At 56.3% G+C, this 25878-nt stretch overlaps 1 protein-coding gene across 1 annotated transcript; it reads left to right on the forward strand.

The window, feature by feature from the left end:
• Positions 1–105: 105 nt before the first annotated feature.
• On the forward strand, positions 106–20843 carry SMPD4 (sphingomyelin phosphodiesterase 4). The gene is made up of 20 exons (XM_082668424.1): positions 106–237; positions 3338–3421; positions 5073–5159; positions 6440–6582; positions 6714–6789; positions 7323–7431; positions 7535–7587; positions 8057–8208; positions 9976–10108; positions 11965–12036; positions 14604–14690; positions 16347–16492; positions 16964–17054; positions 17449–17549; positions 17922–18085; positions 18377–18582; positions 18807–19040; positions 19168–19299; positions 19391–19519; positions 19601–20843. Exons 1-20 carry the CDS (start codon positions 163–165, stop codon positions 19928–19930), a joined length of 2604 nt encoding a protein of 867 aa, XP_082524550.1. The 5' UTR covers positions 106–162; the 3' UTR covers positions 19931–20843.
• The last annotated feature ends 5035 nt before the right edge of the window (positions 20844–25878 follow it).

Raw genomic sequence — 25878 nt, forward strand, 5'->3', positions numbered from 1 at the left:
CGTCTTCGCGCACGCGCGCTCCTTACGGCGGATTTCCCCGCTGCGCACGCGCGTTCTGAGGCGGGCCTTCGCTTTGCGCACGCGCCTTTTACTGTGTCAGCCAGAGGAGGTGGCGGCACATTTCCTGCTAGGCCGGGGGAACGTGACGCCACGCGCAGCTTGATGACGACATTTCGGCGCCGGGTCGCTGAATGGTGGCCTCGGTCCTTAAAGCCGGAGGCGCTGTGGTTCCTTCAGGTGAATGGTGGGAATCGCGCGCGGTCCGGCCTCGCGTCCCGGCCTCGCGTCCCGGCGGCCACCCCGAACTTCCGCCGAAACCAGCTCTGTTCCCACGCGAGCCCCGGGCCTCGGGCCGGGCCGGCAGGGCGCCGAGGGCCGGACTGCGACCTCCCGTCGCCTTCCCGCGCACCTCGCACGCCCCACCTCGGTGGGCCCGCGGTTAACGTTCGCTGCGCGCGGTGGAGGAGGGAGAGTCTGGGACTCAGCGAGCGGTGTGGAGAGAGCGGGGTGGGTCTCGGCCCCGGCCCGACCCGATCCTTCCTCGCCTCCCCCGGTGTGGGCCGTCTTTGCGGAGCCTCAGTTTCCGCGTCTGTGACACGGGGGCCCCGGTGCTCCCTTCACGGGGCAGTAGTGAGCGGCAGGCGGAAGCACGCCCCGCTCGCAGCGCGGCCAGAGGGAGGCCCTGGCGAGATTGGCGTTGACGGGGCTGCAGCTCACGGGAGGGACCCCGAAAGCGGATCGGAAGCCGTTCCTGAAGGCAGCGGGTGTGGAGGTGGCGGGATGAAGCGGAGGCTGGGCACACAGCGCAGGCGGCGTGGCGGGGAGACGCTGCCCTCTCCCCAAGGAGAGGCGCTTGGGCGCCTCGGGCTCATTCCTTCAGCCGCTACCTCTGCAAACTTGCTCTAAGCAAGGAGCAGCATTTAATTCATCATCTCTAAAGCTTTGCCCTTAGCAAACAGTTCAGGGTTTTATGTCGCTTTGATCGTTTTGGAGTAGTGCAGTGTTCCCTGGACCACTTGGTTAAGGACTGAAACGTTTTATTTAAGTCATCCTTAAAACTGAAACCCATAGCTAGTTTAATTAGGAGTTGAACAGTCTCAGTGTTACTGAACTCAGACTCGGCTCCTCCCAGCTCAAAAACCAATACTCCAGAGACAAGTGTTGGTACAAAGGAAAGGTTGCTTTACTCAGAAGGCCAGCAACCGGGTAGAAGGTGGACTGGTGTCCCAGAACGCACTCCAAAGATTCTGCTCAGCCGTGACAGTTTTTAAAGGGAAGAAGGGGAAAGAATCTCAGAATCGAGGCAGAAGGTCAAGCTCTGCGTCATTTTCCATTGGGTGTGGACTGGCTGACTCCTCATGAGCTTTCTTCAGATGTTATCTTGCCTGCGTGATCTCCTGCCGGATTGCACAGGGAGAAGCTGGGGGTAGAGAGCTAGTCATTCTTTAACTACTTAATTTTTCATTCCTACTTCTTTTAATCTAGGGAAGGAATCAATAGGTTAAGCAAGGTATTGTGTGCATTCAGTAGAGCATATGTCAGGAGTTAGGTTAAGTGTTGCCTGGTGACCTCATTTCTATAAGGTTTGAGGCGAACAGAAATGGGCAAACAGGAACGGGGCAAAGGAGCTGCTTACAGATCCCCACTGTCTGACATCATTCCATTTCTGTGGGATTAGGGGCAAAGGCTCATCTTCTGTAACTTCTTCATGCTGACATAGCGTGCAGTATTCTTAGAGTGGAAGATGTCAACATGAGTCTGTGGCATCTCTTTGCTGACAATTTTAGTTGCCTGCTTACTAAAAATTGGGCAGAGCAAGCTACAATTATTTTGATGCCCACAAAGATATAGATTATTATGAGCAATAACGTTAATCTCATTGTCTTGAGGCCAGTTTTTGGAATCGTGCTAGCCACAGATGGAGCAGCTTATGTCATGGCTACTGTCTGGTCATCATGCATTTGGCTTTTTCTCTCTGGTGGCAGTTATAGTATCTGTAAAACAACTCAGGAGTGTACATCAGACACTGAAAGATTCTGTGACTCTCTTGTCCTAATCGTTAGCTGCTTGAGCCTGCTCTTTTGTGACTCAGGGAGACCTGGGAAACTTCAGCTTTTCTACAAACAAGAGGCAGGGGACATGGAGGGGCCTTTGTACAGGGGTGGGGAGTGTGCAGGTTTCTGCTCGGTTTCATGGGAAGGTGTTCAGAATGCCTCAGCTGCCCACCCAGCATCTCCATCCACATACACTGCCAGTTGCCGCATCAGCACCGTTCCTCAGGCCATGGGCAGAGCTGTGCCAGGAAAGCCATCAGCAGCTCATCAGTGGGACTTGCATACTCCCTCTCTGCTCAGTCCGAGTCTGGATATTTTCAGTTTCTGATTGGGGGCACAGAGAGGTAGGATTCTGGAGAGCTACCCCTGATTTTCTGGTGGCTGTTCAAAGCCTCCATTGGCAAAGCTGGCTCATCCCCTCCCTTCCTTCTCAGAGAGCACAAGTAAGACAGAGGAGATGTGTCCACCTGTCTCTATGGGAGAGTAGTGAGGAGGTCTGTGGGTTTGAGTCTTGGCTCTGCCATTCCCCAGCTGGCGGAGGGCAAGTGATTTTTCTCTCTGCCTCCATTTCCTTATCTGTACTGACCTCGTAGGGTTGTTATGAGGATGTATTTTCTACTCTTGCTTAACAAACTTTGCAGCTTAAAGCTTCATCTGTTGGTTGTCTCATGGTTATGTGTCAGAAATGCAGACTCAGCTGGGTTCTCTGCTCAGGGTCTCTCAAAGCTGAGATCGACCTGTTGGCCAGCTTTGCTCTTATCTGGAGGCTCTTGGGAAGAATCTGCTTTCAAGCTTATTCAGGTTGCTGGCAGGATCCAGCTCTTTGCAGTGGTAGAACTAAGGTCCCCATTTCGTTGCTGGCTATGAGTCAGGACTGCCCTGTATCTTACGGTTCTCACACTTGAGACTTTAATTGTATCTGCAAAACCCCTTCACAGCAGCACCTAGAAGAGTGTTTGAATGACCAGAGACAGGAATCTTGGATGGCTGTCTTTAGAATCCTGCCTGCCTGCCACCGAGGATTAAATGAGAAATGTATGGAGAACCCTCAGAACCAGGCCTGGCATGTGGCAAGTGCCACACAAGCTTAACCAAGTGTTCCCAAGGGCTCCCTGCCACAGACCTGGCTCCGGGGCTGGACACTGTGGACGGCAGGCACGTAAGCAGCATTTCTGTAAAGCGTGGGCCTTGGCAGTGCAGTGGTGCTGAGCTGTGCAGATATTCTCCTGGCCTTGTGTGTCTTGTGTGGCAGAGGTTGAGGTTTTGTCTTTGTCTCTCTGCAGTGGTCCTCTAAGACGGCCCGTCTGGACCCTGCCCAGGAGGCTGCCATGGCATTCCCCCACCTGCAGCAGCCCAGCTTCCTACTGGTAAGTGTCAGCTGCCCGCCTGCGTGCCAGGGTGATGGTCGCTCTGCAGCGGAGGGACTTGAGGGTTTTGCCACTGACTTGAAGAACTGTCCAGTGGTGATGTTTTGGGGGGATGTGCTGGAAATAACACTGGACTCGGGTGAGAACCCTCAGGCTCGACTCTGCCCTCTGTTGGTGCAGGACCTTGGGTTTATGCAGCTGCTGAGCCCTGGTTTTCTCATTTACAAGAGGAGTTGATTGAAATGCCGTTTCCTCAGTCTCCTGGGGTGTGGGGAGGAGCAAGGGAGAAGGATGTACACCCACATTTTCACGTCTTGTAAATCCTTACACGAAAGCGAGGTGTTTTAATGACCGTAACTGTCATTGGTGAAAAACGGAAGGAGGCTGCTGTGCTGGGGCACTAGGCCTGCACTTTTTATAAACCTGTATTTGGAAGGATGTTCTTCTTCAGTGCCCCTCTAGAGCCAGCAGATCCGACCCAGGCCTGCACAGCCGGGTGTCTGCCTCTGACCGAGACCCTGTGGACTCCATCCTCGTGTGGAGGTGGCCAGGGCCTTGGATACCCTGGGCAAAGCCTTTGTGGTTAGAAACCTGGCCTTTCCTCCTGATGTTCATCCATGTGCACAGGGCCTTCTTCCCTTTGTGGTCAGAAAAGACGAGAGCTTTCCTTCACCCCTGATCTGGGGTACATTTCCTTCTTGTCCTGAATGTTTTCTGGCTTCTCCGTCGCCAGAGTGTTGGCATTTGGCTGAAGCTGTCTGTGGTTTTTGGCCTGCTGCGTCTCTGAAGGTAACAGATAAAGGACGTCTTGGGTCAGAGGGCCAGTGACAACAAATGGTAGCTCACAATCACAGGGCTATAAATGGTGGGTGGTTAGCCCCCGGGGAAACTTCCCATTCACGTGCACACACTCGGTGAGTGCTCTGATCTGTGTGGGGTCCCCCCCTGGCTGCGGGGCTGACCCAGGAGCCAACCCCCTGCTTGTGGATTGGATCCGGGTGGATTTTGTTCTCATGATGTGCAGCTCTCTGAGGTAGCTGGGGTGCCTGACAGAGGGAGCTGGGAGCCAGCCTGGAAAGTCCTGACCTAGAGAGCACGGGACCTGGCCTCGCCTAGGGGTGTCCTGTAGGCCCTGGACACACGCACGACCTGATGTGTGAGGTGCTGGGCAGTCAGGCCAGTGCTGTGTCTCATTCCTGCCCGTCACTTGGATTACTGTTTGTTTATTTGTTTTTAAAGATTTATTTATCATTTATTTATTTATTTTTGGCTGTGTCAGGTCTTAGTTGCAGCGTGCAGGATCTTCGTTGAGGCATGCGGGATCTTTTGTTGCAGTGTGCGGGCTTCTCTCTAATTGTGGCTTGCAGGTTTTCTCTTTAGTTGTGGCGCACAGGCTCCAGGGCGCGTGGTCTCTCTAGTTGAGGCGCACAAGCTCAGTAGTTGTGGAGCGCCGGCTTAGTTGCCCCACAGCATGTGGGATCTTAATTCCCTGACTAGGGATTGAACCCGCGTCCCCTGCATTGTACGGCAGATTCTTTACCACTGGACCACCAGGGAAGTCCCTGGATTTCTGTTTTGACTCGCACCAGAATATCAGCAAAAGCTGCAAAGCAAATGTGCTCGCTTTATTTTGGTTTTTTGTGTCTCCTAGGCTAGCCTGAAAGCCGACTCTATAAGTAAACCCTTTGCACAGCGGTGCCAAGACTTGGTTAAAGTCATCGAGGACTTTCCAGCAAAGGTACAGTTCTGCAGCGTCTCTTGGGGGCGTGTCTCACACACTCCTGGAAAAGCATTCTCGCAGCCCCTGCCTCCCACCTCTGAGCGCTGCTCTGCGGAGGCCTGACCCTGTATTGTGACTCTCACGTTTGTGACACATGTAAACATGTGACCACGACCACGTAGACCAGACTTTCTCAGCCGTGGGCCTTCTGTCCCACATGGGACACTTAGCAGTGTCTGGAGGCATTTTTAGTTGCCACATGGGGTGGTGCTGCCGGCCCCGAGTGAGTGGAGGCCAGGCATGCTGGCATCCGTCCCCCAGGGCACAGCACAGCCTCCAGGACAAAGACGCGTCCACCCCCAAATGTCAGCAGTGCCAAGGTTGAGCCCTGCTGTAAGTACTGAAAGTATGTGTTTACACCACACCCTGAATTGGCAGAGTAAGTGCGGGTCAGTTCAGGAGGCCCGCCTGGACCAGGAGTTGCCACCAGATGACAGGAAGGGCTTGCCCTGAGGAAGAACGGATGGTTCCACCCTTTTTAGTAAAGCTCTCTTCGGGTCAGAAGTTTCTGGCATTTTAATTTTTATTTATTTAATATATTGATTGATTTATTGGCTGCGTTGGGTTTTCATTTTGCGCCTGGGCTTTCTCTGGTTGTGGTGAGCGGGGGCTACTCTTTCTTTTGGTGCGCAGGCTTCTCATTGCGGTAGCTTCTCTTGTTGTGGAGCACAGGCTCTAGGCGTGCGGGCTTCACTAGTTGTGGCTCGCAGATTCTAGAGTGCAGGCTCAGTAGTTGTGGCGCATGGGCTTAGTTGCTCCGCGGCATGTGGGATCTTCTCGGACCAGGGCTCGAACCTGTGTCCCCTGCATTGGCAGGCGGATTCTTAACCACTGCGCCACCAGGGACATCCCCACTGTGGGGTCTTATCCTCCTCTTTCCCTGCCCGACCCTTCTGCTTGCTCCCTGCGGTAGTGGGGGGTGAGGGCGGGTGGAGGCCTGGAGGCAAGTGGCAAGAATCACCCAGAGCATTTTGAACCTAGTGGATCTGGAAATTTGAACTGCCCCCCCCACCCCCAGAATTTTTAAATAAACCTTTTAATCATACGCTGGCTTATGTAACGGGGTCAGACATGAAGCAGCCACGCAAGCACAACAAAAGGATCCACAGCTGCTCCTGTGGGCGCCACTGGTCCTGCTGGTCTCCGGGCCAGGGAGTGACGTCCTTGGCCCAGGGCCAGCAAGGGAGGCAGGCAGTGGTCCCCAGGAGCTTGCCCAAAATCTCCCTGTGCTGTTGCAGGAGCTGCACGCCATCTTCCCGTGGCTGGTTGAGAGCATTTTTGGCAGCTTGGACGGCGTCCTGGCTGGGTGGAACCTCCGCTGCTTGCAGGGCCGCGTGAGCCCTGTGGAGTACAGTATCGCCATGGAATTCCTAGACCCCGGGTAGGTTGGTCTGTTACCCCAGAGGGACTGGACTTTCTCTCACAGTGATCTTGTTTGCAGTCACTGTTAAGGAACAGTCAAAGCAAGATGGTTCACGGTTCATTTGCCCTGTTTTTGTTGTTCATATTCAGGGGCCCAATGATGAAGTTGGTTTATAAACTTCAAGCTGAAGACTATAAATTTGACTTTCCTGTCTCTTACCTGCCTGTAAGTAAGCTATGGTGGTGAGAGCCAGGCTTGGGGCCAGGTGCCCCACGCAGTGGCTGCAGTGCTGGTGGGTGGGCAGGGGCCTGCAGGGCTGTGACAGTGGCCAGAACGTCATGGTATCTGTTCAGGGCCCAGGAGCCATCACAGATTGGAACTTCAATGGTTTTTTTTTTTTCAAAGGTCATCTGAACTCTGCCAGTGGGAGGGCCTGGTTGGCTCCTGGCTGAGTGGCAGGGCCACGTGACTGGTAGCTTTGTCTTTCTGAGTTTCCAGTCCTGTGGGGGCGAATTAAGGGGTGGCACACTCATGGGTATGAGAAACAAAGCAGACAGGATCCATCGAGCGCCTGGCTGGGTCAGAGATGCACACAGCTGCAGCCCCGCTGTGGTGGGTCTGTGTGAGGACGAAGGGACAGAGTCTGCGTGAAGCTTTTTTGCACAAGCACCGCGCAGAGGACAGCACTGTTCCCCAGGGGGCTCTGTGTGTTGGGCTCCTCTGCAGCCTTCCCAAGAGCCACCTCTGTCTGTCCACAGGACCCTGTGAAGGCGTCCATCCAGGAGCGCGTGCTCCCCGACAGCCCTCTGTACCACAACAAGGTCCAGCTCCCCGCAGCCGGGGGCCTTGGCCTGCACCTGGCCCTCAGTATCCTTTGTCGGCCCCGCAGTGGGGGAGGCCGGGCGGCCAACACAGAGCTGGGTGGGGGGCCCCGACAGCCCTGTCATTTGCCCCCTGACATGGCCCTCAGATCCATTCGAGTATTACATGTTCTTCTTTGCCTTGAGCCTCATCACTCAAAAGGTACAGAAGGGGTGCCTCTGAGCTGGGTTTGCTTTACTGAAGCCCCCGTGCAGGGAGGGGCTGAGGCCCAGGGCTTGTGTCCACACAAAGAAGGGCTGGGCCAGCCGTCGGCCTGCCTTCCTCCATTTCTCCTCCCTTTCCTACCTCCTTTCCTCGGGTCCCCCTCTCTTCAGCCTTTGCCCCTCAGGCCACCCTCACTTAGTGAGGCTGACAGGCTGGGGGCAGGCTTGATGGGCCATGTGGGGTGGGCTGGTGCCCTGAGTGGTGGTCAGGGAGGCTTCCTGTAGGAGGTGGCTACTGGTGTGGGCAGGGTGGGGGGATGGGGGTGTGTGTGGGCTGGTCAGGACTGAGGGGTCTAGTCAGGCCCTTTGTGGTGGGGGCTTTTCTCCTGGCACCGCCCTGTGATTGCTGGGTCAGCAGCCTGGGGCGGTGCCCACAGCCATGCGCTCACAGGAGCTTTGCTTTCCAGCCGCCCCCCGGGGCCCTCCACATCCGCACTTCAGACTGCGCCTACTTCATCCTGGTGGACAGGTACCTGGCGTGGTTCCTGCCCACAGAAGGCAGCGTGCTCCCCCCTCTCTCCTCCAGCCCGGGGGGGCCCAGCCCCTCACCGGCTCCCAGGTGAGTGGCTGAGATGGCCTGAGCCCACCACTAGGTAAGGCCTGGCCCTTCCTGGTTGGAGGGCATTGCTCATGGGGACAGTGGTGCCACTCCTTGTCTGGAGCACTTGCTTTTCTTAGGCCTGAGATTCTGCAGCCCCAGCTGAGCACAGGCTGGAGGTCGGGGTGAGGGGGACGTCTCTGAAGCAGGCAGGTTCTGTGGCCCTGTGGACGGGGCCTGGCTCTGGTATGGGAACGGGCCGTGTTCTGCTTGTGGCCGCCCTCTCCACACGCGGCACCCAAGCCCCATGCCCAGCGGTGAGCAGGGTGGTGAGGGACTCAAAGCCGAGAGCTGATTGGCAGCGCTGGGCGATTGGTCCTGGAGAGGAGGGGCTTGTGGGCAGCGCTGAGCTGTGGCCAAGTGAGACTAGCAGGGACCTGTGGACTCGGGGACCAGGCCTTTGTTGAGCCGGGGCCTGTGGTAAAGAGCCGCTGGCACAGGCAGAGCAGGAGGGGAGCGTGAGGCCAGCCTGTCCAGGGGTGAGGAGCCTGTGCTCCTCTGGCCCTTGCCTCACTATCCCCCACTCCTTCCCTGGAGGCTGCAGCTCTTTCCTGTAGGTGCTGTCCCCCCACATCTGCTGGCACGTGCTGTGCCGTTACCCCAAACTCGTGTGGACAGAAGCTCCCAAGGAAAGGGGATGGCGAGGAGGAGTGCGGGGGAGGGGCTGCACAGGTGTTGCTGATGCTGCGGCCTGGGGAGTGGGGGCCAGGGATCTGGGGTCGGGGGAGGACCCAAGTGTGGCCTGGATTCACACCCCCTCAAAGGCAGACTTCAGCTGCTAGGCAGTTTTCTGGGCTGGATTTGATTTGTTTTCACAAAATAATTTCAGATTTTACACATTGCTACATATAACAAAGAACTTTCACACGCCCTTCATGCCTGTTGATTTCCGAGTTGTTTTATTCTGTTTAATCTGTGTGTGTTTTTTCGTGGGCCATTTGAGTAAGTTATAGACACGACGCCGTTACCTCTTAACATTTCAGGGTGTGTTTTCTGAAAGTGTGTGCATCTCTGTAACCGCGGCCATTCCATTCAAATCAGGAGGCAGTGTTGCTGCCAGGCCACCATCTCATCCCCAGACCCCACTTGGGTTTCACCAGCTGCCCCACTCATGGCTGTCACGCAGCTGGGTTCCGTGCAGGGTCATTTCCCGCACGCGGCTGTGTCTCTGTTGTCCAGAAGGTCTCACAGCCTTTCCTGACCTTGACAGCTGGTGTGTGCACAGTGGGTTCTCGGGTGTTTCCCATGATTAGGCCCAGGTTGGGCATCGTTGGCGGGGGCACCGCAGTGGCAGCCGTGGTGCCCATGAGCCCGCTTGCTGGGCTGAGGGTGATGCCAGGTTTTCCTCCTGTAAAGTTAACGAAGGTCTTTGGGCCTCAGTTAGTGAACGGGGGACTTAGTGGGAAGATCCACTGAGCCCCTGCTCTTGTCAGCAGTGTCGGCATCTCTCGTGGTCTTCATTTCAGCCAGATCCATTGTGAACAGGGTGGTTGGCAAACAACGCTTTTCTGATCTCACCCGTCCTGCGGTGAGATCTGCAGTGGGCAGATGTGGATGGAAAATTCACTCTTCTGTTTGTTTATTCACACATAGCAACATGGACTTGAGGGTCGTTGGACACTTCCACGGGTTGTACTTGTCGCTGCTGTCCTGGGTTTGAGGCCCAGATTGCTGTGGCCACACCCGTGGGAGCCTGCCGACAGAGATCTGCTTCTGTGTCTCCCTCAGGACGCCAGCCGTGCCTTTTGCATCCTACGGCCTGCACCACACCAGCCTCCTGAAGCGACACATCTCTCATCAGACGTCTGTGAATGCAGACCCCACCTCCCACGAGATCTGGAGGTCGGAGACGCTACTCCAGGTGAGAGCCCGGGTGCCTTCTCTGCTTCTGTTTCAGATAAACTGCTCAGCACCGCCCACCCCAGGGTGCAAGGGCCTAAAGACTGCCCCTTGGTCTGGGGGTGGCTGTCAATTGTTAGTGTCTCTGCTGTGACTGATGAGAAAGAATTTGCCCACCTGTCTCACCTCTGTGTTACTGGCAGTGTTTTCACCCCGGGAGCCCCTGTCCACAGAGTCCTATTTTATTGTGGTGACACGATGGCTGCCCAGCCTTTCAGTTTCCAGTGGCTTAGGTCACCCTCTCTGACCGCTACTGTGGTTTGGGAGGGGTGGAGAGTAAGCCCTGCTGCAGCAGGTGTTTAGGGCACTGAATGGGGGGCCTCCCCTTGCTCAGCAGGACCCCATCCCCTCCCTGCCAGGGGGCCCCAGTGAGGACGGCAGTCCTGTGTGTGACCTTATGCGGCTCCAGCAGACCCCAGGCCTGTCTCGCCACCTTGGAGATATTCTGCTGTTCTGATGCTGGATTCCAGGGCTGAGTGGGTCACCACAAGCCTGGCTTGTTGAGAGCCTGGAGTGTGGATGAGATGGGGTTCTGATTTTATTTGGGAACTGAGGTAAAATACACATAATGTAAAATCTAAGTCTTAACGATTTTAAAGCATATAGTTGAGTAGCGCTAAGTATGTTTACATTGTTGTAATGGGTTTCCAGAACCTTCCTATCCTGTAAGACTGAAAGTCTATACCTGTCAAACAGCAGCTCCTCAGTCCCCCTCCCACCAGCTCCCACACCCACCATCCTGCTTTGTTTCTGTGAATCTGACTCTTCTCGTTGCCTCTGTCAGTGGAATCACATAGTATTTTTCTTTTTAATGACTCACTGGCTTCACTCAGCATAATGTCTTCAAGGCTCATCCACGTTGTAGTATGTGTCAGAATTTCCTTTTTAAAGCTGAGTTAAATTCTGCTGTGTGTGTGTAACTATGTTTTGTTTATCTGTCCATCTGATGGACACTTGGGCTGCTTCCATCTCTTGGCTGTGGTGAACATGAGTGTGCAGTTCTCTCTTTAAGACCCTGCTTTCCGTCCTCTTGATTATCTGTTCTGAAGTGGGATTACTGGGCTGTACGGTAATTCTGTTTAGTTTTTTGAGGACCTGCCATGCTGTTTTCCATGGTGGCTGCACCATTTTTCATCCCCACCAGCAGTGCACAAGGGGTCCAGTTTCCCCACACCCTCGGAACACTTGTTGTTTTCTGGGTTTCTGACTGTGGCCACCCTAATCGTCGTGACTGGTCTGCTCTGCCCTGGTGACGTGTTGCTAAGCAGCGTTTCACGGCCTTGTTGGCCACGTGTGTATCTTATTTGGAGAAACGTCTATTCAAGTCCTTTGCCCATTTCTGAATTGGGATCTACTTTGTTGTTGACTTCTAGGCATTCTCTATATAGTCTGGATGTTAATCCTTTTTCAGATACATGATTTGCAAATATTTTCCCCCATTCTGTGGGCTACTTTTTTACTACGTATGTTGTGTCTTTTGATGCACTAAAGCTTTTAATTTTCATGAAGTCCAGTTTTTTCCTTTGTTGCCCATGTTTTTGGACTTACATCTAAGAAATTACTGTCAAATCCATTGTTGTGAAGCATTCCCCCATGCTTTCTTTTAAGGTTCTACAGTTTTAGCTCTTATATTCTAGGTCTTTGATGCATTTTGAGTTGTTTCTTGTTTACGATGTAGAGTGAGGGTCTGACTGTGCTCATTTGCATGTGAGCACCCTGTTTTCTCAGCAGCACATGTTGAAGAGGCTGTTCTTTCCCTCATTGAATGGTCTTGACGGCCTTGTCAAAGACCTTTTGACCAGCTATGCTTTTTTGCAGGTTTTTGTTGAAATGTGGCTTCATCATTATTCTTTGGAGATGTACCAAAAAATGCAGTCCCCTCACGCCAAGGTATGTTGCTGCCACGGTTTCTCTTCCCACCTCCCGTGCTGGCCCTGGTCGGCCTGCTGCTGCTTGTCCTTGATTTCAGTTAGTTTCAAGGACTGGCTAGTGGGACCCAGCAACCTGCCATCTCACCTCCCTCAAGTGCTGAGCAGCAGGCAGGTTGTCTTCTGTGCTGGGCTTGTACCCTGGCGGCTGAGGCCCATCCTCTCTGGGCCTCCCCATGCTACTTGCAGAGCCCTCTCCGTGGCAGCAGGAACAGATGTGGTTGTGGTGCTCGTGTTCTGGGGTGTGGGAGCCGTGGGTGCCTTTGGGAGTCACAGCGCCTCCTGCTGTCCTGCTGCGGTGGCACCCAGCAGACTCTGCCCACCTTGGTGGCCCTGCTGCCCTCCACGTCCTCCAGAGCAGCGGCAGCAGCCCTCCTGGTGGTGGGTGGGGTCTGACGCCCTCCTGCATGTGGCCTGGGCTGTCTCCTCCTCCTCCTCTCCTTTTCCTCCTTCCCTTGCTGGGCAGCTCACGTGTGTGCAGAGGCCTGGAGTCCCTGGCCCCCTCCCGGGGTTGTGGCCACAGGGCTGGTCGGGGTAGAACATTTCTGTTGAGTTAGGGAGAGGTGCTCAGGTCCACAGCCTACGCGCAGGACTGCAGTGTACCGCTTCCGTGCAGCAGTTTGCTCCTTAGACTTTGCTTTTGCCGCTGCCAGTCAGACTCCTCAAGGGCTTCCTTAGGAATTAAGAATCTGTGGGTCACATTGGAACAGTGGCCTGTGCCCTTCCCTCGGTGGTCCTGCTCCCCGGCCCAGGGTTCTGCCGCACGGAGGACTGGGACGCAGACCCAATACTCCTCTTAGAGCGCAGGGTGTCCCAGCCTCCGTCCTTGGCCCCGCACAGGAGGAGGAGGAGGAGAACGGGGGTGGGGCCGGGAATCCATCCTGGGCTTCTCACGTCGCAAAGTGCCCACCATGCCCCCGTCTGCTTCCAGAGTGCACTTGCTGCTGCACGTTCCTGCCGCTGCCCGGCGGGCAGGGCTGGCTCCCCTGCAGGGCACGCGGGGCTTGGTCTCGCAGAGGCTGCTTCGCGGTGTCACCTTCCTGTCTGCACGTCTGTGTCGGGAGCCCAGGGTAGCCCACCCGCTTCAGGTCTTAGCTGTAGCTCTGCCGGCCAGAGGGCCCTTCCGAGCTGCTGGTCACCTGGGGGAACACCAAGTCCATATGGGGAGGGGTCTTCCCGCTCCTCCCCATGGTCACAGGAGGGTGAGAGCTGCTCAGGTTGACTTGGGTCAGTGCGGAGGAGGGCACCATGAAGGCCCCACCAGGCGCCAAGAAACCTTCTGCCCTTTGCCACCTGTTGAGGCCGAAAAACAAAACCTGAGGAGGTGGGGTGTGTGGGAAACCAAGGCCCCTGCCGTCTGTCCAGGCCTGCCCCACACCACGTGGAAGTCCTTGCTGGCCCCACGTAACCCTGAGGTCAGTTTGCCGGGTTTTCTGGGTGCAGGAAGTGCAGCTCCTGGAGCTCCCTTGGTGTGGCTGTGGCCGGGCTGGGTGCAGGCGCATGCACGCTCCCTGCAGGGTGCTCTGGGCCCGGGCTAGGGCCTGAAGTGGGACCGTGGGCTCCCCATTTCCTTGCTGAGTGCGGCCGTGCCCCTTCCTGCCCCAGCCCTGCGTGTCTCTGGCTGTGCCCGTCTCCCCAGCGTCTGGCACGTTCCTCCAGGCCTCTTCTGTGTGAAGCATGGCGCTGGGGCAGGAGGCGGGCCCTCATAGGGCAGGACGTGTGCTGGGCTGGCTCTGGCTGTGCTTAGCTGCAGGGAGATAGGGTGGAGGTTCTGGTGTTGGGGGCGGACAGTGTGCCAGCTCAGCTGTTACCCCTGGCCTCAGGGTTCCAGCTGCCTCTGGGTGTGTGTGGCTTAGTGTCTGGGGGCTCCTGGTGAGGTAGAGGGAGGTAGAGGTTGGTCTTCCCAGAATTAGAACCAGTAAGTGTTAGCACCACGTTAACCATTTCCAGGATGTGGGGCCTGGTGGGCTGGGAACCAGCCCCGTGCACAAAACCTTTCAGGATGGGACTCTGATTGGGTCTTTAATACCTAGGAATTGATTGCATCATGTGCTGATAAATTTCTTTTCCGGACAACCCAGGAAGTCCAATAAATTACATATTTTTCTCTTCTGGGCAGAGGCCTCCATCTAGAACTGGCTTCTCAAGTTTCTTTACTGAGCCTGGGTCTTCGGGCCTTGGTGACCAGCAGCGTGTCCCAGGGAGGTGGATGGGCTGCTGACACGTGCTGCACCCAGTGCAATGGGGTAGGGCTGACCTCAGGGGCTGGAGGGGCCTCCCAGGTGACCTTGCGGTTCTGTCCTCCCTCTGCCTGGCAGCTGGAGGATCACGCCTGGAGGGGGTGGTTGGCGTGGTTGGCGTCTCATTGGCCTGATGCTGCTGGGCTGTGATTGTTTGGATTGTCACTGACTTGTGCTTTTGTTTTTTGTTTTTCTTGTCCTTACTTCTGGGCTCTTTCTCACTATTTCTTTCTCTCCCCTCCTCTTCCCCCCGCCCTCTCCTCTCGGCTTCTCTGCTGTTGTCTCTCAGCTGGAGGTCCTGCACTACCGTCTCAGTGTCTGCAGCGCCCTCCACAGCCCTGCCCAACCCAGCCTCCAGGCCCTCCACGCCCACCAAGTACTGGCCGCTTTCGTTTTGTTCCCTTTCACCCCCGCCCCATGGTTTAACCCCAGAGCTCATGTCCTGCGCAGTAGCCAGGGTCTGGCTGGGGGCCGGCTGGGGTGACCAGAGACCAGTTCCAAGCACAGCCAGGCCCTTCGGCCTGGACCTGGGTTCAGGGTGTGCGGCCACATGGCTGGGAGTGATGCACAAGATCCCACTGGCTGTGGGGGAGGTCACGGAACCCACCTGGCCAAGCCCCAGGCCAACCAAGGTGTCGAGTCCTCGGGTGTCTTAGGGCTCCGTGCTTAGCCCCGGTTCGTGGGGGCAAAGTAGTGTGGCCTTTGCAGTACAGGCCTGGTGCTGGGGACTGACCAAGGATGTGGAGGCCCTGGGGCTCATGGGCAGTGACCTTGTGGGGACTGCCGTCTGCTTAGGCAGGAGTGACCAGGGATGGACTGTGGTCAGTGAGCTGGGTGTTTGGGGCCAATGGCATTGTGAAGTTTGCTGCTCCATGACACGACCGCTGGGAAGTCTGGGCAGAGACGTGTGTCTGGAGCTGTGCTCACGGCCAGGGATCTGTCCCCCTCGCCCTAGGTGGGGCCACACACCACTGAACTTGAATTTGAGCAGATGCAGCAGCTGCACTGAGGAGGGAGAGAATGTTCCAGAAGGGGTGCTGAGGGCGGGCCACATGCAGAAGTGGGTGCCACTCAGGCCTGGGCTGGGGAGGGCCTCACCTGGCAAAGAGCAGGGCCCCTGCCTTCACCTCCACAGCGGGAGGCCTGGCCCCGTAAGTGTCCACATGCAGCTGTGACCAGGGGCTCCTGTGGGCATTTGGCTCAGGGAAGGGGGAGGCACTGGAAGAAAGCACTTTGACTGACAAATGTAGAGAGAAAGTAGCCCAGTGGTGTCCAGTGTGGTTGCTGGGCGTGGGGCAGGGAGTTGCCCCTGCAAACGTGGAGGGCGGGGGCGAGATGCGGTGGGGGTTTCAGTTCCTGGGAACGATAAAGGGGATAGCTCCCTAGGCAGAGTCACGGCCTGGCACAGAGGATGCTCTGTGGTTTTTTATTACTGTTAAAGTATCCCTTTTTTTTTTTTTTTTCCAAAACGCTGCAAATCTACCATATAATGATCTAAAGATAGACACATGCAGAAGGACATTACCCCCGCCTCCCACCCCAGGCATAGCGGCCTTGGGGTGTGTTGCATGGGCCTGTGGAGGCATTTCCGTGCCAGGGAGGCCTGTGCAGACCGTGCCCTGGGCAGCGGGGGGTGGGGAGGGCTGCCGGTCAGTGCCCGGCTTCCTGCACGTAGGGCCGGGAGCCGCCTTCACCCCACTTGGCGTTGCTCACCTTGGGGTGAAGCTGCTAAGAGCACTTCCAACAAGTCTGTCAAGGCCCGAGGGGTGGGCGTGGGGAGCAGGCGGCCGGCCCCCAGTCTTCCCCCGTGTGTGGGGTGGTCTCAGAGACCCTCCTGGCCTTTGTGAACCAAAAGCTGAGCTCGCAGGACTGAGGGCGTTTGTCTCAGAGGCTCCATGAAGGGGGTTGAAGTGCAGGGAAGCACATGGCAGAGCTTCTGCCCCAGTGGCTGTCCCAGGGTGCCATGTGCGGTGCATCCATCGGGGGAGAGGCACAGCCCAGCACGAGGTACTGACGAGGGCCCTCCCCCCAGGAGTCCTTCATGCCCACGGAGGAGCATGTGCTGGTGGTGCGGCTACTGCTGAAGCACCTGCACGCCTTCGCCAACAGCCTGCGGCCCGAGCAGGCCTCGCCCTCTGCGCACTCCCACGCCGCCAGCCCCCTGGAGGAGTTCAAACGGTGGGTATGGGCTGTGGGCAGGGGGGCAGTCACCTCAAGCCCTCCTGGGACTGTCTCCTCACTGCCACCCTGGCCCAGAGGTGGGTGGGGGCCGCCTGGCTGCTTCTCAGGCTGGCCTAGGAGAGGCACCATCTTGCTGCCCCCTCTTCCCCCTTCTTCCCCTGTGGCAGGAGAGCAGCAGGCTGCTCGGTGCTGCACCTCACCCCCACGCCACCCCACCCCGGCAGGGCAAGGGCCGTGGCCTGACTCCCAGGCCAACAGGGCCAGCAGAGCTGGCGATGCGTGGGCCGTGCTGAGCTGAGGTGCACACAGGAGCCACACTGGATCGGCCACGTGTGTTGTGTGTCCCTGGAATGTTCTCTAACTTCTCTGAACTTTCGAATTTCCTCTGAGGAATGGGGCTAAAAATAGGAGGCCTTGCCCCCAGGGGGTGCCAGGCTCCCCTGTGAGGTGATGCCCCCTCCCCCACAGGGCCGCCGTCCCGAGGTTTGTCCAGCAGAAGCTCTACCTCTTTCTGCAGCACTGCTTTGGCCACTGGCCCCTGGACGCGTCGTTCAGAGCCGTGAGTGTTGTCCTATGGCCTTTGCCCTGCGTGTGCGCATGAGGGAAGGGAGGCCTTGGGGGCCTCCCGTGCTGTTCCGCCAGCCGCGACCTTGAACCCAGCTGTCCACGCAGGGTGGGTTCCCAGCTTCACGCAGCTGCCCTCCGCTGCACTCGGGGGAAAGCCTGCTGGGTGACCTGTTCTGAGGGGCCAGGCATCTTGAGGGGGCTTGAACCCAGCTGTCCACGCAGGGTGGGTTCCCAGCTTCACACAGCTGCCCTCCGCTGCACTCGGGGGAAAGCCTGCTGGGTGACCTGTTCTGAGGGGCCAGGCATCTTGAGGGGGCACAGGCTCCCCCTGCGCCCCTGCTCACCTGAGTGCCAGCCACCTGCCCCAGCTGCACGTGTTTCCCCAGGTCCTGGAGATGTGGCTGAGCTACCTGCAGCCCTGGAGGTACGCGCCTGAGAAGCAGGCCCCAAGCAGCGACTGCCAGGCCCGGAGTGTGTCAGAGAGATGGTGAGCCCAGACCCGAGGTCCTGCAGGCAGGGGGCCCGGGCCACCCCCTTGTGCCCTGCTGGGACTTGTCCAGGTTCCAGGATTGCTCTCTTGGGGACAATGGGCGGCCTCTGTCCTTCTGTCCCTTTCCCACATCGACTCACATAAACCTCCCCATAGCCCTTCCTAGCCAGCCCTGCAGTGTGGCTGCCCCGCCCCCAGTGGCCTTGTTCCTGGGAATGGGCCTCGTCCGTGGAGGATTCTGTCCTTGGGGCCTCACCTTTGCCCACTTGTCCTGCCCCCTCGTGTCACCCCCGGCCCCTCTGCCACCATTCGTGATACCTGGGGGAGACCGGAAGCTGAAGAGAAGCCCTGATGTGCATCTGCCCGCAGGGCGCCCTTCGTGCAAGAGAACCTGCTTGTGTACACCAAGCTCTTCCTCGGCTTCCTGAGCCGCGCACTGCGCACGGACCTTGTCAGCCCCAAGAACGCACTCATGGTGTTCCGCGTGGCCAAGGTCTTCGCGCAGCCAAACCTGGCTGAGATGATCCAGCGGGGTGAGGCCCCTGCCAGCCCTGTCACCCGTGCGCTCGCAGGGGTTGCGTGTGTGCCCCACAGGAGGGGAACGGAGCTCTGAGCCGCATCCCCTGGTGGCTCGTAGTGGCTTTGGGAGGCTGTGGGCTGCTGTTGGGCTCTCCTCATAGCTACTCCCTTGTGGAGATGGGTGGGGGTGGAGGGACTTCCGGGAGCTGGGCCTGCACTGTGCGGTCACTGCCCTCGGGGACCTATGGTGGGACCCGATGTCCGTGCTCTTGGAGCCGCAGCCAGGCTCACATCCTGCCTTCCAGGCGAGCAGCTGTTTCTGGAGCCCGAGCTGGTCATCCCCCACCGCCAGCACAGGCTCTTCACGGTGCCCACGTTCACTGGCAGCTTCCTGTCGTCATGGCCACCAGCCATCACCGACGCCTCCTTCAAGGTGAAGAGCCACGTGTACAGCCTGGAGGGCCAGGACTGCAAGTACACCCCAATGTTCGGGCCCGAGATCCGGGCACTGGTGAGTAGTTGGGGCCCTCTGGGCTCTGGCATTTCACACCCCTTCCCTGTCTTGTTCAGTGGAGTCTAGTTTCTTTCTGATGATAGATGTACCCTCTTGGAAAGTGCACCTTAGTCCTTAAAACTCATTTTAAGTTTTCCATCGTGTGGAAGCCACCCCTGGGCTGTCAGTGCCATGAGGCGGCCCCGAGCCAGCTAACCACCCACCCACCCACCCACCCACAGGTCTTGCGTCTGGCTCAGCTTATCACACAGGCCAAGCAGACGGCCAAGTCCCTCTCTGACCAGTATGGGGAGAGCACGGCCGCCCGTCCCTTCCTGTCGTGGCTGGGCTTCTACCCCGCGGACACCAATGGCTCCTACCCGGGCAATGACCTGGATGAGATGGGGCAGGACAGCGTCCGCAAGACGGACGAGTACCTGGAGAAGGCCCTGGAGTACCTGTGCCAAGTGTTCCGGGTACGCCCTTGGCCCTGCTCACCTCCCCCAGGTGTCACGTGCCTGGGCCCCTCGTTGCCGTTTGAGGCCCAGCGGGGGAGAAGGCCTCCCTCCACCTTGGAAGTGACGGCAGGCATCTCCCCGACAGCTCAGCGAGGCCCAGCTCGCCCAGCTCACACTCGCCCTGGGGACCACGCAGGATGAGAACGGGAAGAAGCAGCTCCCAGACTGCATCGTGGGGGAGGACGGACTCATCCTCACACCCCTGGGCCGGTATCAGGTGAGGCCCACATCCCGAGGGGTCGGGCTTTCCAGGGCCCTCTGGGCAGTGTGGCCATGGCTCCCGGGGGCTCACCTCCTGCTGCTTCCAGATCATCAACGGGCTTCGGCGCTTTGACATCGAGTACCAAGGAGACTCGGAGCTGCAGCCCATCCGGAGCTACGAGATTGCCAGCCTGGTCCGAGTGCTCTTCCGACTGTCCTCCGCCATCAACCGCAGGGTGAGTGTGGGAGGGAGGGCCACCCCCCCGCCCCGCCAGCCCGCGAGCGGCAGGTGAGAGTGGGGCCTGTCTGTGCTCTAGTTCGCAGGTCAGATGGCGGCCCTGTGTTCACGGGCCGACTTCCTCGGCAGCTTCTGTCGCTACCACCTCCTGGAGCCTGGGCTGTCGGACAGGCGCCTGCTGAGCCCCGTGGGGCGGGGGCATGCGGCCAGCCTTGCCCGGGGCCCCCGGCTCAGCCTGCGCTTCCTGGGCAGCTACCGGACGCTGCTGGCCCTGCTGCTGGCCTTCTTCGTGGCCTCTCTGTTCTGCATCGGGCCTCTGCTCTGTGCCCTGCTCCTCGTGCTGGGCTATGTCCTCTACGCCGTGGCCATGACACTGCTAACCGAGCAGGGCAAGCTGCACCAGCTCTGACTGCAGGCCGGCCACCACCCCCAGGCACCAGGGAGGCCACTCTGCACCCAACACCTGTCACCTTCGTGCTTCCAGGGGGCGTTTTCTTGCAGCCCTGGAACCATCTGAAGAGAACCTGAAAAGCGAGGGCAGGGCCAGGCAGAGAGGTAGCCACAAGGGGCGGGCAGCCTGCCGGCCCTGGGCCTCCCCGTTTCCTCAGCCAGAGGGCCTGCAGGGCGATGCCTTTCTCTTCCTCAGCGTGTGAAGCTCAGGAGTTGGGCCTCCCCGGATGGCCTGCGGCCTCTGCCTTTGCCGCCCTGGAGGTGGGCAGTGAGACCCCAACATGGGAACCCAGCCTCTGGCTCCAGAGAAGAATCAGGCCCTAAAAGAGAGCCCTAAGAAAATTAGACAATGGTTCTCTGTTTCATGATTTTAAACCTGATTTTGCTGCCGTGTTTGGCAAAGTTAGGGCCACTGTATTTTCCCAGTAGTTCCAAGTCTGGGCCATATGCCTGCTTTTGAGGAGAGACCCTCCGAGAACACAGATGCCCCCAGGCCACAGAGCAGGTCATGAGGGCTGTCACCACCTTGTTCCCTGTGGGTGGTCTACAACCAAAGATGGTCAAAAGCATCATTTGTATCTTCAGTCAAATCAAGCGCTCAAAGACACTGATTTTTTGGTAAGATTTAAATATCCAAAGTATATGACAAATGTGAGTTCACTGTCAGAAATCCTCACAGCATCTCACACGCGTTTCATTCTACAGATGACGCACCAGGGAGAACTTTTCAGCTGAGATTTTTAAAAGCCTTAGTCTTTGGTGTATTTTTTTAAGTTTTCAAACTGTAAGTATTGGGCTTTGTAGTTTGATGTAAACTCGGAGTAGTGGCATTTGGGGCCTGTGACCAGTAACCAAACCAAACTTGTAGCCGACCATGGATCTGAATAAACCTGTTCTTGGTCCTGAGTCTTGTGGTGCCTGGCCCCGCCCCCAGGGTGGCCTCCTACATGGGGTCCTCTGCACATTCAGGGGCTGCGGAGATGCCACTGGGCACCCAGCGTCCCTCGCCATGGGATTCCCTTGGGCAGATGCAAACACGGACGTGGCTGTGATGGGACAGGGCAGCCACTGGCAGGTCTGAGGTGCGAGAACACTGCCTACAACTCAGTGGGGCAGACACGGTCTTCATACTAAGAGCTAGGATCCTGGGACCTGTGTTGCAATTTCTGTGGCTTCTGCAGGGGTGCGTGTGACCGGGGAACCGAAATGCACTCACCAACCCACATGGCCTAGCCCGAGTGTTAAATGTCCCCCTTTCCCTGGGCCAGGCAACTGCTTTGGTCAAATTCTATGGAAATAGGAAGTAAGACAGTTTCTACAAGTTCACATTGATAGATTACGGGCTTTTGTTAACAAACTTTGTGAGATGATGGTCTGGGGTCTGCCATCCGTGGCACCGGTCCCTGATGACGCCTCTTCTTGGCCTCCCCTGATGGACATCCGCCTGCCTGTGAGGGTAGGACCTGCCCCCCCACAATCTCTCCAGGGTTCTGCTCGCCCCCAAGCCTCACTTCACCTACACACCCATTAACCATAGAACAGCCACCTACTGCGTGCCACCCTCAGCTGTGCTGGGACACGTGGGGGACCTCATGGTGCAAAGTCCAGAAGTCAAAGATCGAAGCAAACACTAAGGTCAAGGAGGGGCCAGCAGACTTACCTGGTGGCGCACTGGTTAAGAATCCGCCTGCCAATGCAGGGGACACAGGTTCAAGCCCTGGTCCGGGAAGATCCCATTCGCCGTGGAGCAACTAAGCCCATGTGCCCCAACTACTGAGCCTATGCTCTAGAGCTCGCAAGCCACAGCTACTGAAACCAGTGCGCCTAGAACCCGTACTTTGCAACAAGAGAAGCCACCGCAATGAGAAGCCCGCACACTGCGATGAAGAGTAGCCCCCACTCGCTGCAACTACAGAAAGCCCGCACGCAGCAACGAAGACCCAAAGCAGCCAAAAAAAAAAAAAAAGGGGGCCAGGGTGCCAGTGGTTGGGCCTGGGGCCTGGTTTTGGGGAGGGTGGTTTGGGACCCATGGTGCTCAGTGGCTTGCGCCCAGGGAGCTGAGCGGATGAGGGCGATGGGGACCTTACCTTCACGATGACCCCGAGTTAGTTTGCGGGGCTCTAGCTGCAGAGTAGAGAAAGGCATGGATGGAGCAGAGGCAGAAGTGTCACTGAGCCAGATGCTGAGACGCCGAGGTTCACAGCAGAGAAAAGAGGCTGCCTATCCAAGGGCCGAGGACGGGTATTTACAGGATGAGGCTGAGGCACAGGAGGTGGGGAAAGGTGATTGGAAATAAGAAAATGGTGAGGCAGCCGTTCTGTGAGGGACACAGGTTCTGAGGGGCAGTGCCTGGCCTGACGGCATAGGTGGAAACTAAGTCCCGTGACTAGTTTACAATTAAATTCTGGTTCCCTTCCTTCCCGGCTGCACCTACGTGGTCACGTTTGCCTCATCAATAAAGAGCAATGCAGGTCAGGTGCCTGGAGCCTCAGCTTCCCAATAAGCATCACATTCACGTGCCATTCTGAGTCATCTTCCGGGGCAAGATGGCCTGTACAGGTTACAGAGACAGAGACCCCCAGGTCACAGACGATTAAGGTGATGAACCCCAGTCCCTCTATACTTCCCCTTTAAAAACCACTAACTCAGAGGCCACATTGCAGTGGGTCTGAGGCCTGCCCCCCACTCCCTTGCTCGGCACCCTGCAAACAACATCCTTAGTTTGCTGCAAAGCCCGCCGTCAGAGGTTGACTTGCTGCCCGCAGGCACATGAGCCCAGTGCTCGGTTTCAGTTGGAGGGTTGGAGGTCCTAACCACTCACCAGCTCAGCTCGAACTGGACACAGCTGATACCAAGTTCCTGAAGCAACAACTCAGGCAAAAGTCTTACCATTTAGGCTCCGTGCCACTCAGAGGATACGCAAATTTTCATAAAAACAATTCAAGCGATGCTGCAACTAGAGAAAGCCCGCACACAGCAACGAAGACCCAACGCAGCCAAAAAAATAAATTAATTAAATAAAATTTTAAAAAAGCAGCTGTTGTTAAAAAATTGAAGTGAACTTGGTCGGGGAAGGCAGATCATAGGTGGATTGGATCTAGCTGATGCCAATCCTCAGGGCCCTTGGTTTCAGAGCTGCAGCAGTGGAAAGGCGGCGGGGGCGGGGGGGTGCTCTCAGCTGCAGGGATGGTACTGGGGGATGGGGCACATCTGGGGGGACACACCCGAGGAGAGGCTGCTGGCCCCGCTCCCGGAGGTCAGGCTGAAGATGGGGGTTCTCTCCGTGTTTCCCCTCACCTCACCGAAGCCTCTGGTGGTTTATGCCAACTGCCCAACCCCTCAACTCCCCCAACACCCCGACTTTCACCCTCTGGCCACCACCCCAACCGCTGCCAAAGGGTCAAACCTGGTTGCCTCTCAGAGCCCCTGGCTCTGGCCTCCTGGCGGCATCTCCCAGCCCTGCAGCCCACGCTGGACTCACTGTCCTTCATGACCTGTTTCCCATGAGGCATCCAGTAACATCCAAGCGTCTGTGTCCTACAGAACATCCTCCGGAAAGCTTGGGGTTTGTGTATCTGAAATCTCCAACAAGACCCGAGCTTGGGGCAGCCAGTCAAGAGGGGAGGGAGCTGCTGACTCAGCTGGCCCCACCACCCGGAAGTGGCCTCTGACCTCCCCTTCCAGGAGGCCAGGGGTTTCTGCTGGGCTCTCAGGTGGTCTCTGAGGGTCTGCACCCCCTCCCTCCCCACCAGGGGACCCCCGCCCCCCCCAAGCCTCCCCTTCTCTCCACCTCCCAGTCTGGACTAAGAGCCCCCTCTGTACTCACCTGCCCTGGTCCACAAATAAAAGCAGAGAGATACTTCTTGTCACTTGTGTGATGCTGGGCACTTCAAGATGCTGAATAAATACTTGTGACTGATTCTCCGATGTGTATGTTTGCTCCTTGTGGACAATTATTGTACTTTTTCTCTCCAGCACTGAGCAAGCACATAGTAGCTGCTCAATAAATAACTTATTTTACCTATTATATACACATCCAGCTCCTCACATCTCAGGAATCAAAATATGAACTATTGGATAAATTAATTTGTACATGAGCAGAAAAGGATTAGGATAGGAAAAGGGGCTCTTCAGTCTAACGTTGAACAAAAACCAACGAGGAAACGTGTGGTCACTGTGTTGAAGGGACCTGTCCAACATTCAGATCATAGACGGATGTAAAAGAAAGGGCTAAAACTAGAACTGTCAAGAGAAAACACAGGAGTAAATATTCATAACTGTGAAGTACTAATGGTTTTTCAGATATGACACCAAAAGCGCAAGTGACAAAAATTCAGAGAAATGAAAATATGTACAACAATATACATGTTTTCCCATCATATTACTTTTTTTTTTTTTTTTGCGGTACGCGGGCCTCTCACTGCCGCAGCCCCTCCTGTTGCAGAGCACATGCTCCGGACACACAGGCCCAGCGGCCATGGCCCACAGACCCAGCCGCTCCGAGGCATGTGGGATCCTCCTGGACTGGGGCATGAACCCGTGTCGCCTGCATTGGCAGGCAGACTCTCAACCACTGCGCCACCAGGGAAGCCCCATATTACTTATTTTTTTTTAAACCCTTTTCTGCACATTGCTTTCCCTGTTCATAAATTGGAAATGTAATAACACTTGCCTTGACAAATTTATTTCAAGGATGAAATGAGATAATGCACAGGAACTCTAGGCTCTTATGTGACTGCAAAGGAGTGGAGGGTGCCACATCACAGCCCTCAGCTGTGGCTGAAAAGATAGTCATCATTTCCCATGTGACACTTGTTTACTTAAATCAGCAGGTAATTCCAATTCTAAAAATAGAGAGTCAGCAGGTGAAAACGTTTTCTCCCTGTTAATTGAAGCACATCTTATGGTGCTGACAATTGGTGCAGCAGCAGGAGCCTCCTCTCGGACTGCACACCTGGCCCTTACTGTCACCGGAACAGTCAGCCTGTCCTTGACTTTGCCCTGGAGGGTTAGGATGGCCCAGGAGAGCAAAAATAGGATGAGCCCAGAAAATACTGTGTAGCAATAAAAAACAAAGGCAGGCAGGTCATGGAAGCAACCTAAATGCCCATCGACAGATGAATGGATAAAGAAGACGTGGTACGGGGCTTCCCTGGTGGCACAGTGGTTGAGAGTCTGCCTGCTAATGCAGGGGACACGGGTTCGAGCCCTGGTCTGGGAGGATCCCACATGCCATGGAGCAACTAGGCCCATGAGCCACAACTACTGAGCCTGTGTGTCTGGAGCCTGTGCTCTGCAACGAGAGGCCGCAATAGTGAGAGGCCCGTGCACCGCGATTAAGAGTGGCCCCTGCTTGCCACAACTAGGGAAAGCCCTCGCACAGAAACGAAGACCCAACACAGCAAAAATAAATAAATAATTTAATAAACTCCTACCCCCAACATCTAAAAAAAAAGAAAGAGAAGATGTGGTACATATATACAGTGGAATATTACTCAGCCATAAAAAGGAACGAAATTGGGTCATTTGTTGAGACGTGGATGGATCTACAGACTGTCATACAGAATGAAGTAAGTCAGAAAGAGAAAAACAAATATCGTATATTAACGCATCTATGTGGAACCTAGAAAAACGGTACAGACGAACTGGTTTGCAGGGCAGAAACTGAGACACAGATGTAGAGAACAAATGTATGGACACCAAGTGGGGAAAGTGGCAGAGGGGTGGGGGTGGGGGTGGGGGTGGGGGGTGTGATGAATTGGGCGATTGGGACTGACATGTATACGCTGATGTGTATAAAATTGATGACTAATAAGAACCTGCTGTATAAAAAAATAAATAAAATTCAAAAAAATAAAAATAAAATGCTAAAAATAAATAAATAAAAAACAAAGGCAGGAACTCATG

Source organism: Grampus griseus, assembly GCF_964374135.1.
Source record: "Grampus griseus genome assembly, chromosome: 12".
Taxonomy (NCBI): Eukaryota; Metazoa; Chordata; class Mammalia; order Artiodactyla; family Delphinidae; genus Grampus; species Grampus griseus.